The sequence below is a fragment of the Agelaius tricolor genome, unplaced genomic scaffold (genome assembly GCF_023055355.1).
Source record: "Agelaius tricolor isolate 1412-34295 unplaced genomic scaffold, bAgeTri1.0.p SCAF_26, whole genome shotgun sequence".
Lineage (NCBI taxonomy): Eukaryota > Metazoa > Chordata > Aves > Passeriformes > Icteridae > Agelaius > Agelaius tricolor.
The window spans coordinates 6193667-6208698 of record NW_027269286.1 but is presented as its reverse complement, the minus strand read 5'-3'; the positions used below and the strand labels follow the sequence as shown (position 1 = coordinate 6208698).

The window sequence follows — 15032 nt, the reverse complement described above, 5'->3', positions numbered from 1 at the left end:
TATAATATGTATTACACACAGTACATTTTAGTCTCATAAATTAATCAAAAGAATAGAAAAAGAACCAGTGCATTAAATCAATGAGAACAAAGACACACTATTCTTTCTAGTCATTTTTATGTTTCACCTACATCACACTGAAACCCAGATCACAAATTATTCCCAGAAAGGTCATACCAAGAATCACTTGCTATAATTGCACTGATATTCAGGCATGTGCAGTTTCCTGTTTAAAAGACCACACTAGCAATATTGCTGTTTACAATTTGATGTACTTCCTAAGCTGTTAAGAGACAGGTCTGAAAAGGCTTATTTACTTTATTTCCATCTGTAAGATGAACAGGTTATAGGGGGTCTTTTTGTAGCATAGGTGTGCTAACCATACTCCCTTTTATTTATGCCTAAGCAAGATACATTAACATATTAGGGGTTGCTAGGGTTAGGGTTTTTTGGAGGGGATGGTGGCATTTATTTGTTAATTGTTTTTCCCTCACACTCTGCTAACTTTGCTAGCTTACTACAGACTGATACAGTCTTTACTCTGTTCCCCATTATCTAGATCATAGTAACTTGTAAAGGGTGAAACACTTCACTACCAATTCTTTTGTCAGTGGGTTTAATTATAATTTTCAGATTAGCCTGTAAAAAATGCAAACCTTGAGACAGTAACAAAGATTGTTTATTTAATTAAATACTTTAAAATCTGATTTGTTCATTTTCACATACACATACATAGTTGGTTTCATATTTATACACTGCTCCCAAGAGCAACCAAAACTGCAGTGCTAAGGAATGATTTCTGGAAATCACTTGAAGAGATAATTTCTCAGCATCTGCCTTAAATGCTAAATCACTGCTTTTATAACCCCCTGGTATCTGTTGGTTCTTCCTGTCTTGAAAGACAATGTAGTACCAAGCACTCTAGCAACCCTTAGTTCAAAGTGTATCATGGCATGCAGAAAATGCATCCATAAAAGACGCCAGGAAAAGCTCCATCAAAAAAGGTATTGCCACCTACAGCTGGTCAGCAGACATACAAGGTGCAGACCCTAAATTCCTCATTGTTCTTTACTTAGAGCAGAACTAACAAAGTCAATTCCACCAACAATAGGTCTTTTACTCCATCAGACGAAGTGAGAAACTGGACTTGTCAGCATGACACAACAGCAAACACATTTTCTTCCTCAAAGTTCTCTCTTTCTACTCACTTCACTTGACATTAGTGAAGTTAATAATTTTTTCAAGTTCCACAGAAAGCTCAACTGAACATATGAAGAGATTTTTTTAACAGCTCATCTCCCAGAACTCAAATTCCATGGTTTTCAAAACGGTGGCAAGACTAAGAATCAAGTTTAAAATCTGCAAGAGAGAAAATAACACCAGTGCCCCTAAGATGCAACTAAAAAAAAAAAATCACTATAAATCTATGCTAATCCACCAGAAATCCTTTGTTGTAAAGTATCGATTTCCTTTCTCACCAAATATAGAGCAGCAAAACTTCCAGCAAACAAAAAAGCCCATATAAACTCTAAAACCACTTACACCATCAAAGTAAGTATGCAAAATAGTTACTGCAGCAAAAATATAATTGAAGCTTCCAGTTCTACCTTCCTTACTTCATTCACTACTTCCTACTAAAATCTTCAAAAAGTATTGAACTACATCTGTAAAAATCTCACTTGTCAACCTTTTCACTACATGGCTGCATACATGATGAACATTAATCCAGCTTCCTGACTGTACTTCACTTTACAATCTAGTACTAGTTACTACTGCAAGAGATCTCTCAAAAGTTGCTCACAAGTCTTGATTGTCATGTTCAGCTTTAATCTTCCAGCCCCTCTATAAACTTAGTACCAAGCCAAAAGACATGTCCTACACAAAAAACATTTCTAAAGGGATCTTTTAATAAAAATTTCTCTTAAAAATAATGATATTGTCAGATAATACAACATATTTTAAATCCCTATGCTTGTTTTGTGTTTAGATCATCTTTTCCTCCTTTCTCTTCAGCTTCGTTGGATGACATGCACAAACAGGTGAACACAACTTGCACCAGCCTAAAGAATGCAAACAATTCTGCAGGAAATGTTGTCAAGGACAGGGAGGCAGTTATTAGTTCTCTTATCCTTCATTCACAAAATCTGCTTTTGAGTAATGGCAAACAACACTTCAGATTAAGTTATTTTTAAATTCACTTATAGCAGCCTTCATAGGATGCTGTAAAATACATTAACTTTTGAAGTATTCACTTTACAGGTAACTTAAAAATAATGTAAGTCCATACAAAATCTTACTGCAAGCATGTACAGCAAAACATAGTCTACAAGGATATATAACTGATTTTGCAACACTAAGTATAAATACACAGAAAGACTCAATGTGATATAAACATCTATTCTTCCATGCTTAAATATCAAACACAGGAAAATAAAAGCAATCCTGCTCTTCAGTTCTAAAGATGAATACTAAACTCAAAAGACCATGCCTACAATTAGCAAGATTTGGTAATTATAGTGAATAAATCAAGGTAACTACTCCAAATCCAAGAAACTAATTAAGAACTATGCACTGAGTCCATACCATGGCTCAAGCTAAGTAATTTTTTTTCCCCTTCTCCTTAACAACCAAAAATCTGGCCAGCATTTTTGTAGACCAAAAAAATTAAGATATGATGACCCTACCAACATACAAACATCTACAGCATACATAACAGGTTTAAGAAAGACTAGTCAGAAGAACAGAATCTGCTTGGTGATTTTGTTGAGGTTTTTTGTTCAGCAGTTTGATTTTTTTTTTTTAAATACAGAAAATACAGGGACTATTATTCGTACCCTCTATTTATTAACATTTGCAAATTAATTTTCCATATGGCATTCTGCCAAGCAGCTCATTTTTAATATCTAATCTTCACTATGACTTGAAATAAAAGTCATTCATACTGGGGAAGTAAAGGTTACGGTTCTCAAAGCAGATACACTCCACACTGTCTATATTTAAAAGGCCATGCCCTGATAACAGGCATAGAAAGAGCTGCAAATGGCATTCTAAAAACTGAACAGTTAAAGATACTGGCACAGCCTTAAAGGCCATTATATACAGCTTTAAGGAAAGCTGGGAGTTAATCTATACAAGGTATTACATGGGTCAGATGTTTTTTCAAAGGCACGCTAAATGGAATTTTACAGCTTCTTCGCTGGCCCAATTATGTCACCACTCACTTCTTTTCTCCTACCTTTTCCTTTGCCAGGTTTAGAATCACTTGGGATGTATTGATAGAAATCTTTAGTGATATATGTGTGTGCAGATAAGAGCGAGAGAAATGGGGATTTCAAACACACATAATTACAATACATCTGCTTCTGAAATGGTTATGTCCTTTTACAACACACTACCCTTTACCTCCTGTGAAAGAGGGGATAATCTAACAAACCAGCAAAAAATGAACTAGAGAGATCCCATGGCCAGAAAAGTGCGGAGCCAAGCAGAGTAACAACGTATCTTGCACTGCCTCCAGTGAGTAACAAACTCTCAGCTCCAGCCCGAAAGTCCAGTGAGGATGACAACAGAAGTACCCTGCCCTGAGATCCCCTGGAAGCGGAAACAGAAGCAATCTCACCAGGTTTTTAATGTCACATACAAATATACAGGGAGATGTGTTGCTGTAAATGGTCTGACTGTACACAAAAGTAACCTGGCCACTACTGCCGTGCAAAAAAAAAACCCAATTATTGTTGGTCTCCATTTAATAGAGTCATATCCTGCTTTGTGTAAAGAATATAAATGGTTTTCCAACTGCAGCGAAACAAAAGTGTACCCTACCTGGAGATGACAGATTGAACAAAGACGCAACGTGCATGGGAGAAGAAAGGATATGATCCTTGGCTGGCCAAACAACAGAGGAAGAAGGTATTCCTGGCTATTGTTACCCTGAGGGATTTAAACATTCTGGAAAAACTACCGATCATGTCGAACTGTTAACACATGCTGTTAAAATCAGGGTACAGATATATTCTAGATGTCATTCTCCAAAACCCTATCTTTAAGCTTACGATTTTTCTACTTGGCTAGGATCCCCTGAAAGCTTAGGGGGATTTTTTTGGTTGATAAAAGAAAACAAAACCCAAAAACAACAACCGCACTACAACAAAAACAAATAACACCACCAAACGCCAGTGGGACTCGTGAATAGAGGGATTAGTGGCTCAGTTTGCAAAATTCAAATGAAAGAAAACCAAAAAATATTTCTGAAAAACTGCTAACAGCATAATGGTGACACTGTTGGCTTTAACACCTCAATCTGTCTTCTATCACCTTCATGTACTTATTGACTAAAAAAACATAATCAGAATGCAACAGTGTTGGAACTTGTCTTCTAGCACTCCTGGAAGACAAGCTGCTACTCATTACAGTTCTCTGGCATCTTAGAAAGATGTGATGAAAGCCACTACGGCCGTCAACACCTTATGATCAACATAATCAGAGACTGCTGATAGAGTTAGGATTTTCAATATTAAGAAAAGAATCCAGCCTCTCCCAGCAACCCATTTTATTAAAAAAAAATAAAATTAATAAAGTCTGGCCACTGGTATTACTCCTGATTTAAGTTATGGCACCCAGAAGGTATTTAAAAAGTGCTTCACCTCCCATTGCTACAGCATTTTTCCCACCTTGTGTTTAGTGCCTTATTTTGCCTCCTCTCACTAGTCTCAGTTTTTCTAGTGTTTTCTGTCCTGCTCCACATTCCCAAGGAGGGTTATTTATCTTAAAAGTTACTTCTCCATTAATGTAGCTTCTTAGACAAGACGTTCTTTGGAAGAAGCACCAGTTTTCCTGGCCACTCACAAACCCATATCACAAGAGGTCCTCAACAAATGGAGGACTCTCCACACATAATTAATATAAAACCATGACACTAAAATTGATGTTTGAATCAATTCAGCCTGCACACACAACAGTCTCAACTTCTCTGCACCCACGGTCAAAGAAATGAGAATGTCCACATGCACATACTATTAAGACTAGGTAGTGATCATTTACTTGAAAAGGTGAAGGTGAGAGAATATATTTATTTTGAACTGGTGAAAATGGGGAAAAAAAAATGCAGTTTTCTTACTCCAACTGCACAGAATTGGTGCAGCAGATGCAAAGGTTCACCACCCTTTGGCAGGCCTGAGCAGATCTCACCATGCATTAACGCTTTGAAGCAACACCATCAAGACCAAAAGTACCCCAGGTTCAATTCAAAGAGCCACAACAATGTTGCTGAACATCCCTTATCCCACCATACTCATTTGCCTAAAGCATCTCTTGGCTGTCAAAGAGGTTTTGAATACACCACAGAATCGCAACTGGTTCAACCTTAGTAAAGTCAATATCTTAAAAAGAGAAACTAAGGCAGGATGAAGTCCAGGCTTGTGAAAAAAAAATATACACGTAAGAATAAATATTAATTATTTCCATATAATAAATAATCTAAACTGCAATCACCACTAGTATATCCACACTCTACAGTATTCTTGTCTTCCTCAACACAGTGGGAATATACACACTGAATAGACTGTTAAGCACAATTTACCCACACAGTAGTTTCAAAGCATAATCAATACAACCCACCCCCTCAACTGGAAAACAAGTTCTTTAATACAATATCTGCATGTGCTGAGACCTGAGAAATAGTATTTTAATTAGACAGAAACATCACACTGCTTCAATTCACAGAATGGCTGTAACAAGACCTGCAAGTTAGTGCAAATCAAACTATCAGAGAGCCCATCTTTTAATAAAGTTACAGGCAGTCTTACCTCTCATCCTCACCATCTACAAGAGGCGTTGTCAAGGGCAGCACCTTCAGCGGGAAGAGGGAGGCCGAGGACGGCACGTTGCTGCTACCGCCATCTGAAGCGGCCGATGCTCCACCACCGCTCTCGACGCCGGCAGCTTGAGGTAAACCCGCCAAGGAAGGTTCTGTAGGGCGCCTGCCGTCTTCAATTTGGCTTACAATGGACTGAGCTAGTGATTGTGCAGGGAACTGGGTAGAGCTTAATGGCATCTGCTGTGGCACACTCTGTGCCACTGGCATACCTATACTTGTTGATATCAAGGGAGGCTGACTAACGCTTTGAGCCAAGCTGCCATTCTGCACAGCCGAAGCCTGTGCTATATTCTGTGGCTGTCCCAAACCTACAGAAGCGGAAGGTATGCCAGGAGGCACAGCTGAACCAGCTTGACTTGGTGCAGGAACAGTACTAGCAGAGGGTATAGGGCTTACCGCAGGCAGCTGCTGGCCAGTCATCCCTTGGACTACAGATTCCACTCCTTGTGCCTGTGGCTGTACAGGTAACAAGGTGTTTTGCTGAGCAATGACCATTTGTTGAGGAAGGCCTGTGGCACTAGCCTGTAATCCTTGCTGCATTATTCCTGTCTGCACAGGCTGCACTACTTGGGAAGATGGAGGAGCAGCCGTTGATGGCATAACTGGAGGTGGAATTTGGTTTGCAGCAGATGGTGGTTGCACCACAGCAGCTACACTTCCTTGCTGTCCAACATTTAGCATTTGACCACTGGCAGCTACACCTGGTATTGCTGCTGGAGCATGTGCAACAGGCTGAGCCGGGGCAGCAGCTGGATGCGCTTGCACTGAAGGCTGCATGCCCTGTGCCTGGGCAACAGGAACCGGTTGCCCAGCTCCTACTCCTGTAGAACTTGGCTGCATGGCAGGGGCTGGAGTCTGAAGGATCTGCTGATGTTGAATGTAGTCTGGCATAGCCCCTGCGACAGAGTTTTGGTTCACCGCCTTAACGTGACCCCCGGTCATCTGCGTAGGAACTGGCTGCTGCTGCTGTCCGTACTGCAACTGCTGCTGCACCACTGGCAAAGTCTGCACAGGCTGCGCCGGCTGCGAATACGGCAGCTGCTGTTGAGCCATACTCTGAAGGGCAGGTTGCTGGTGGCCCAGAGACGGGGATACACCTAGCATATTAACTGGGGCTGGCTGAACCCCAGTAACAGTGGTTAGACTGGCCTGTGCAGGAGGTGGGACCCCTGGCTTCTGCTGTGGATAGTTTACTTCTTGAGAATGCAGCTGGACTTGTGCAAGCTGTGATTGAGAAACACTCTGTGGTATACTAGATGCTGGAATTGCTGGAGGAGCAGCACTGCTAAAATCCATCTGCTGCGGACCCACACCTTGAAATGCTTGCTGCTGTACCACAGTAGGTGCTCCCATTTCTCCACTTCCCACACTTTCTGTATAGTGACTCAGTGTGCTTACATTGCTGCTAACAGAACTCCCACTGGTGCTCTCCCTTTCAGAAGTCACTTCAAGCGGGTTTTGTTTTATCGTCTCAACTGCTTTGTTTACTGCTACTCCCTCCGAAACTGCAACAGTGTTTTCTTTATCATAGAATTCAGTGCAAGTCCATCTACCTTTTTTGAAAGGTTCAGAACTAGAATCTAATTTTACAACCCTAAACCTTGACGTGCCAGATGCAGGCTGCTGCTGGCTTGATCCCACTGCCATTCCTGCAGTTGGATTAGTAACATTGTTAATGACACTAGAGGAAGCACTCGTACCATTGCCAACACCACTCAAGATATTCACATTAGCATTGCTGCTAGTTCCAGACAAAGCATTTACATTACCAGTACTCATGATGTTGCTTAAATTTATAGTACCAAGCACATTGCTTGCCACACTAGAACTACCAGCACCAATATTACTTAAGGTACTAGTTCCAGCAGCAGAACTTATACCTAAATTGCCAGGACTACTTGTAGTGCGGATATTAGACACGGCAGATGCCGGGGAACCAGTGGATGATGCAGCAGAAACTGGTGCAGTTGATATAACATTGTCAGAGCTTCCAGTTGTTGATAGTTTTCTAAACGATGGACTGGGTGGTGGTCCTCCAGAAATTGGGGCACTACCCACCCCAGGATGGGATGGATGATGGTGTCCATGATGGTGGTGGTGAAGATGGTGGTGATGATGAACATGATGGGGATGAACACTTCCATTGATCACAACACTTTGCTGTGGGTGATGAGGCAGAGGAGCGTGCTGCTGAGGAAGGTGAGGCTGGTTTGGAGAAACAGCCCCAGGAGTCTCTGCCTCTTGGAAGTTATTTAGAGTCTCTTCAGAAGAACTCCTCTCAGGTTCTCCCATATCAGTGGCTCTGGATAAAGACACATCCAAGATTTCTGAAGATGACAGGTCTTCAGTGTGAGACTCATCCAGGTCATCATAGCTTTCTGTATCCTCGGCTATGCTGTTATTAGAGCTCATACTAGCTGATATTTGAGCAGGGGTCACACTGGTAATTTGAAAGCCACTTTTCTTTTTCATTTGAGCTCCAGTCTGTGCAAGGGGCTGTGGCTGGAGCTGAGACTGCGAGAGGAGGTTCAAGCTTTGTGGATGAGGGGGTGTCGGCTGTGGACCCGCTGTTGAAGCTGCTGCAGGAGATGGAGGCGGCGGCTGGACCAGCAAAGGCGGCTGATAATCCTCGGCGGAGAGGGCAGCGCTCCCAACGCCGGTACCTGGTGCAGTGGGAGCAGTAACGCAGCTGCTGCCGCTGCTACTGCTGCTGCCCCTTCTAGGAAACATCGCCGGGTGCGCCATCTTCCTAGCACTAATGTCTGCGGCTGAGTCAGGCTGGTGCATTGTATCGAGTGTATTTTAAGAGTGCAATCCCCCGGTATGGAAAGAGACAGACAGACACACATACACACACACACACAGTTAGCTGTGTGCTCAGGGCAGGGCAGACACCACCACGCACAACCCCCCCCCGACTCCCGCAGCGCACGGGCTGAGGCGGCTCGGCACCGCCGCTCACCACCACCCCTCTCCCCTCCCCTCCTCCTCCCCTCCGAGACAGGGAGGGGGCGAGCACCGGTCCTCCGCCGCCTCTGAATGTGACACTTTCAATCCTCCGCCATTCACTTTCTTTCTCCCTACCACCCTCCCCCCGCCTCCCTTTGATTTCTACCACCACCTCCCTGCTCGGCCACCCCCCCGTTCCCCAGCCCCCCGACTGCGCCTCACCCGGGAGGGCAACCAGCCGGCCGACCCGGGGGCGAGCCCCTTCCTCCTCCCCGCGGAGGCTCCGCCGGGCGCCGCGGCTCGCCGGCAGCCGGCAGCACCGCCCTCCCTCCCTCCCTCCCTCCCCGCCTCGGCGGGGCGAGGGTAGCCGGCGGGCCCGCAGGGCAGCCCGGCGAGGCGGCCGGCGCCCCTCGCCATCACCGCTCTTAGTAGTAGGAGGAGGAGGAAGGCGCGGATACGTACAGGACTGGCGCACAGCAGGGCGGCAGCGGCAGGCTGAGCCGGGCAGGGACATCCCCGTCAGTGGCAGCCATGGAGCTGAATCATTTTGGGTATTAGAGAGACGGAATAAGGACGGAAGAAAAGCAGCAGCAGCAACCCGACAAAAGAGTCCATGAAAAGGAGAGAGAGAGGGAGGGAGGGAGGAAGGGGGAGCCAGCCAGGCAGCCTCTCTCTCCTCCCTGTGTCTGGCTGTCTCTGGAGGAGGCTCCGCTCCGCACGCTCTTCCTTCCCCCTCCGCCGCCTCCTCCCCCTTTATAACAGGCGGCACCCGCTCGTCCTCCGCAGAACCGCGCCTGGAATCCGTCCTCCTCCTCCTCCTCCCGCGTGTGCGTCCGCCCCGTCCTTTCTTCCCTCAGGGTCTACTCCCGGCTTCCCCGCCGTCGCGGGTCTCTCCCTCCCCGTGCCTGCCCCGTCTCCTCACGGAGCGCTGGAGGAGGCGCCGCGGGGGGGAGGAGGGGAGAACTCGCCAAAGGGGAGGGCGGGCGAGAGACAACGTAAGATGGCGGCGGCCGCCGCGCACGCGCGGCCCGCCGGCAGACATAAAGCCCGTCTGGCCGGGGCCGGCGGAAATAGGGCTCGGCTCGCGTGGCGGAAATAGCCGAGCGGCGCCGAGCCCGCGGCGGGTGGGGGTGTCCCGGCTGAGGAGGGGGCGAGGCGGCGGCCACGGCCATGGCGGGTGGTAGATCGTCCGCTCCCCTCCCCTCGCCGGCCGCGTCGTGTACCCGCCAGGTGCCCCCTCTCTGCCCGCAGCATGACTGTGCCTCACATGACCTGCCGCCGCCGCCTCCCTCCCCCTCTCCTCAGCTCCGCTGCAGATTTATTCAAGTTATTCATCACCTTCTCTCCTTCCTCCCCTCCCTTGGTCCAGAATATTCCTACCCGCTCCTTCCCCCACGCATGGGGAGGAAAGCGGAGTGTGCGCGCATCCCCCTCGCTCGGGGCCGCCTTTCCCTTTGTGCCCGGGGCGGGCGGCTCGCCGCGGTGCCCCGCTCCATCCCAGCCCAGAGCCCCGGCGGGGGTCGCCGCCCGCACCGCAGGCGCCCTCGGCACCGCCGGTGCCGGGGCAGGGATGCCCGGAGGTCAGGTGGAATCGTTCATCTGCATCCACATGCGGTGTGTCAATGTGCGTGTGTGTACGTGTGGAGGAGCTTCTCATGAAAGCTCCAGTAGAACCGTACCGAAGCGCTGATTAAAAAAAAAAAAAAAAAAAAAAAAAAAAGTCCACAACTTATTAAATGGAATCGAGGTGAAATCAGCCGAGCTTTCTTCACTGTTCCAGTGCCGGCATCGTCAGAGTCAGCTGGCAAAGCTCAACACGCCCACTACGGCGAGGCTGCTCCCATCCCATCCCAAAGGGAGCTACCTTCTCCCCTTCGGTGGGTAGCAAGCGCCTGATCTCCAGAGACACTCGATGCACCCATATCTGCTCTGAGCTATTCCTTTGTGTTCTTGTGCCTGTTGGCTTGCACAGAGCTGCCTGGCAGGTATCTCATGGCCCCACCATGATCAACGTATCCAGCCCAATGGATCCCCACCACTGGCACTGCTCTCCCTCTCCTGGCAGCAGAACCCTCTCCAGCCAGCCTTTCAGTGCTCGATAGGTGTCCTGCATTCCTACAGAGACGGGGACAGGTTCACACCCTCTGCCCTGTTTCTCCAGCAGCCTGATGCTACATATGGAGTGCACCATGGAGAGTTGCTCATATTCCCAACTCCTGGCAGCATGGCTTTGTCTTCAAACAGAGACATCCATGAGCAAGCAGGAGATGTCTCAGATCACTGCTTTGAGATTGGTGTGGCTTGCCTGGAATGGTGAAGTGTTTGCAGGACTTGAAGGGCTCAGGCTTGTGTTGTAACCTCACTGTGGAGCCCACTGGTCAGGGCAATCAACAGGGCATGGAGAAAAAACAGGGCTTGGCTCTTGCTGCAGTGAATATTTAAGCACATAAAGAAGACTGGTAGAGCTTTAATGGGGAAAAAAGTTGTGAAAGTCCAAGGTATTATATCATATAGCTGAGTCATTAGAGAGTTCTTATGGGAGATGTAAATGTTAGTTCCTTTAGGCAGAGAGGAGATTTGAGTCTCCCATGTTTAGTGTGTTGCATTTAATCACTGAGGAACTAAAAAGCTGCTTTTCTTGCTCCATTTTGTGAAAAGGACAAGGATTCAAGGTCACACACAGTGAGAGCTTTTGCTGCCTGTTCCTGAATTTCAGACTTCCATCTTGTCTCTCTCTGCTAACCTGGCTTATCTAGCTCCCATTTGGTGTGGGGATAGGGATGGCTTTTGAGAAAACCCTGCCTTTTGCAGTTTAATTCCTTTTATCTAGAATGCAGGCATTCAGCTCAGGTCTCCAGGTACCTGACAGGTAGACTTGCAATTCTTGCTCCTTCCATGGCTGTACTGCCTTTATACAGAAACTAAAGAACAGTTGACACATAGTTAAATAAGATTCTTCTTTTCCTGAGGGCAAGCCAATATTATTTTTAAAAAACTAATAGTCAGACAGAAGCCTATACTTAAAGACCATACTACCTGAAAGTGAGCTGCCTGCATGTATGTAACCTTCACAGATTTCAGGACAGCATCACAAAGGTGCCCACAACCTGTCTGCATTGTGATCCTTGGTGCAACACTGAAATCTTAGATTGTCTTTAATGAGATACTCACACATGTAAACATTTTTGAGATGAGAGCTCAACACTGCAAGTCAACTGCCGTTAAAAATCCCTGTTCTATCTGCTTATGACTTTCCCAGAACAATTTTCTTTGAGGAATTAAGTCTTCTGTAATAATTCACAGCTCAAAGATGATTTTTTGAATGTTTGAACAAAGTCCAACTACTTTTAAAGCACAGAGGCTATGAATACAGATAAGTTGGTTTCTAGACTTAAAAATTTGTGCAAAAGCAACCTAAAAAGGATTGAGCTGTAAAGTTTGTATTGTACCCAATCAATATCAGCAAGGCTGAAAATGAATTAAAAGAGCAGTACTGTTAGTATTTAATTGTTTGCTTTGCCTATGCTAATTAACTTATATTCAATTTGAGTAGTTGGGCTGCTTCATAGTACAGTGTGTGAAATAGGGTTTTTATTAATTGGGTCCATATTGTTCACTTCTTATAAAGAGAAACTGAAGAAAAAATTAAATTTAGATAACAGTGTTAACTTATCTGTGTAATGTGGTCACTGATCTGTTAACAATCAAAATAATGGTGTATACTAGACAAAGCTCATTGGAAGTGGCACATTTGAAAGTAATTTTTTAATGCTGTTTGTGAACATGAACATTTTCATGTTACACCCTTTTTTTTTTTCCTTACCTATTTTCTTCAGGTATAAGCTTAATTCTCTTTCTTTCATTTTTTGTAAGCATTAATCTAAGCATAAAAATGGGATTCTCGGATTAACAATTTTAATTCCTTTTCATGTCCACTAAACTATATGAAATTAAAATTAAAAAATTAAAAACTGAAATTTATAATTGTTATGGATTGTGTTCTTTCATTGTTCAAGGTGGGAAAAGAAATTTCATCATATACCTAATTTACAAAACACCAGATATTTCAAAATTTAGCCACCACACAACTGACTATGTGTGGAAAGTAAGTGAAATTACTCAGTAGTTATTCCAAACAGGTCTACCTGCTATTTTTTAATTAACTGTATTGATCAGCCAGCTGGAACCAGAGTTACTTGTGTCATCACTGGATGGATTCAGCAGCTTGTTGACCATGATCACTGCTCATGACTACAAGGCAGCCAGTCCTGCAGTCCCATCATTACCTCAGCTGCAGACCAAAGAGTGCTGGTGGGTTGCCAGGATAGAGGAATCCCTTTGGATTGCATCTCTTACATACATGCTTCCCAAATGAACAAGCACAGATGAGCTTGATGCACTCCTCGCTGCCAGGCAGGGAGAGTGCGTGTCTGTAATAACCCTTATTTCAACTTTAAAATCTTATGATTCGGGCTAGTGCAAGAGAACAAGATCTTCACAGTGTAAATATTTAGAAATCTGTCTCCTGTATATGTAATATTTCTTCAGACAGGAAACAACAAGCCTTGGTACCACCACAGGTTCTCCAAAGATACCAAAAGAAGCAGTATTTTAATATTTTCTTTCTTTGGCTCCTTTACTATTTGACACAGTTGCGTGCATTCGTCCTAGCATATGCAGTAGTTTATGTCTTTGTACCAAGTAATTATAAAGCCAACAAGCAGGAATACTATGGGGTTTTTACTCAAAACAGTGAGAATTATGACAAATCAGTCTGATGCGTGCTTTAAATCCTGTGTGACTGCTTCATAAATAATTTTTTAAAAATTTAATGAAAAGAATTTTTTTCCATGAAGCTGCCATTGTTGGTTTAGACAGAAAGCTTCTCTCTGTTCATTAATATTGCTGACTGTAGTCTCTCAGTTGATTTACAAAGATGTATGCATTTTTTCTTCCTTCTAAGAGAAGTAGTCATAAGAAAATTCTCACCTTTCAGCCCTGAAAAAGCGATAATTCTGCTTCTGCATTTTCTTGGAAAGTTCAAGTCAAGTCTTGATCTTCCTTTCTTGTTTTGTTTTTAGTTGGCTGGTTAGTTGGTTGATTGAGTTTACTGATTCCAAAACGCCTACTGAGACATTTTTCATCCCTTATTTTAATTCTTATTAAATAATGTTGAACATTTGGGAAAGGGAAGTTTTTCACAAGTTTTTATTAAATAAATGCTTGCAGAAATTAACAATTCAAGACTGCAATCTAGCAGTCTTGGAAAAAAGTCAGTTCTCTTTAGACTAGTAAGGTGTATTCCAATGCCAATATACATAAAATCATATCTTTCTAGATCATCTGGAAAAGTTGTTTTAAAATATTCATTATACCTGCACTTGGGGAATGAGGCCAAGTACGCAGTCTTTTTTAATGGGGATTGTATTCAAATTCAGATTTAATGAAAGTTTAGAAGCTTTATCATCACTTTAAATTTTATAGGTGTGTAGACTACATACAGGACTATATTGACTGTATTGTGGGAGCAAGGGTTAAAAGTAAATCCTCCACCAGCTCATGACTAATGAATTAACAGCCAAAAGATCACCATGAGTTTATCACTGTATTCATCTTGCTCTCCTTTATTCCTCCATTTTCTCTTGAATTTGTAGTCAGCTGATGAATTTGCATCTTATAGAAGTGCCAAATTATGGAAAATATTTCCCAGATACCTCAACATACAACTGTAATGAATGCAGTACCACTGTAGTGTGAGATCATTTATTTAATTAAGTGTTTGTAGACTACAGGTCTTAGATTGCTAACTGTTTGATCTTTGATTAGTCAGCCAAATGGTATATATAATTAAGCTGAAGATTAAATAAAATAGATGATCAAATCAATGGAAAATGGTCATACAGTTAAATAGAGCCTCCCCCCCCTCTTTTTTTTTTTAATCTGGTAAATCGATGAGCAAAGTAATGGGTCAACCATTTTTTTAGATTAGGTTTTATGAATTAATCATAAACATTTGCATAGGACTGTTTAAAAATGCAGAAAATGTGAACTCTTGGTTTGTAGTTCTCAGTTGCAAAGATTGCGTGGAATTGTTTTCTTCTGACTGATCCTAAACTTGATAGAGAAAAGCATTTAGGAAAATGCTTTGTTTGGAAATGTACTTTGTGTCCCCTCACTACACTGGGAATTTTGTGATGTCTAAAAGTTC

General features: G+C 43.8%; 1 protein-coding gene across 5 annotated transcripts in view; it reads right to left on the bottom strand.

The window, feature by feature from the left end:
- The window catches only part of TSC22D1 (TSC22 domain family member 1), a 91364-nt gene extending 81020 nt beyond the window's left edge, over window positions 1–10344 (bottom strand). For 2 of the 5 annotated variants that reach the window (XR_011682482.1, XR_011682483.1), the window contains exons 1-2: window positions 9287–10344; window positions 5805–8653 (exon numbers count right to left, since the gene is read on the bottom strand). Coding sequence is in view for 2 of the 5 variants with exons in the window: in XM_071448448.1 (XP_071304549.1) it covers window positions 5805–8662 (2858 nt within the window). In the remaining 3 variants the exon portion in view is untranslated. Of the gene's footprint in view, window positions 1–5804; window positions 8663–9286 lie in introns of those variants that run through there. The other 3 variants (XR_011682484.1, XM_071448449.1, XM_071448448.1) reach the window with 3 other exon arrangements.
- Between the last annotated feature and the right edge of the window lie 4688 nt (window positions 10345–15032).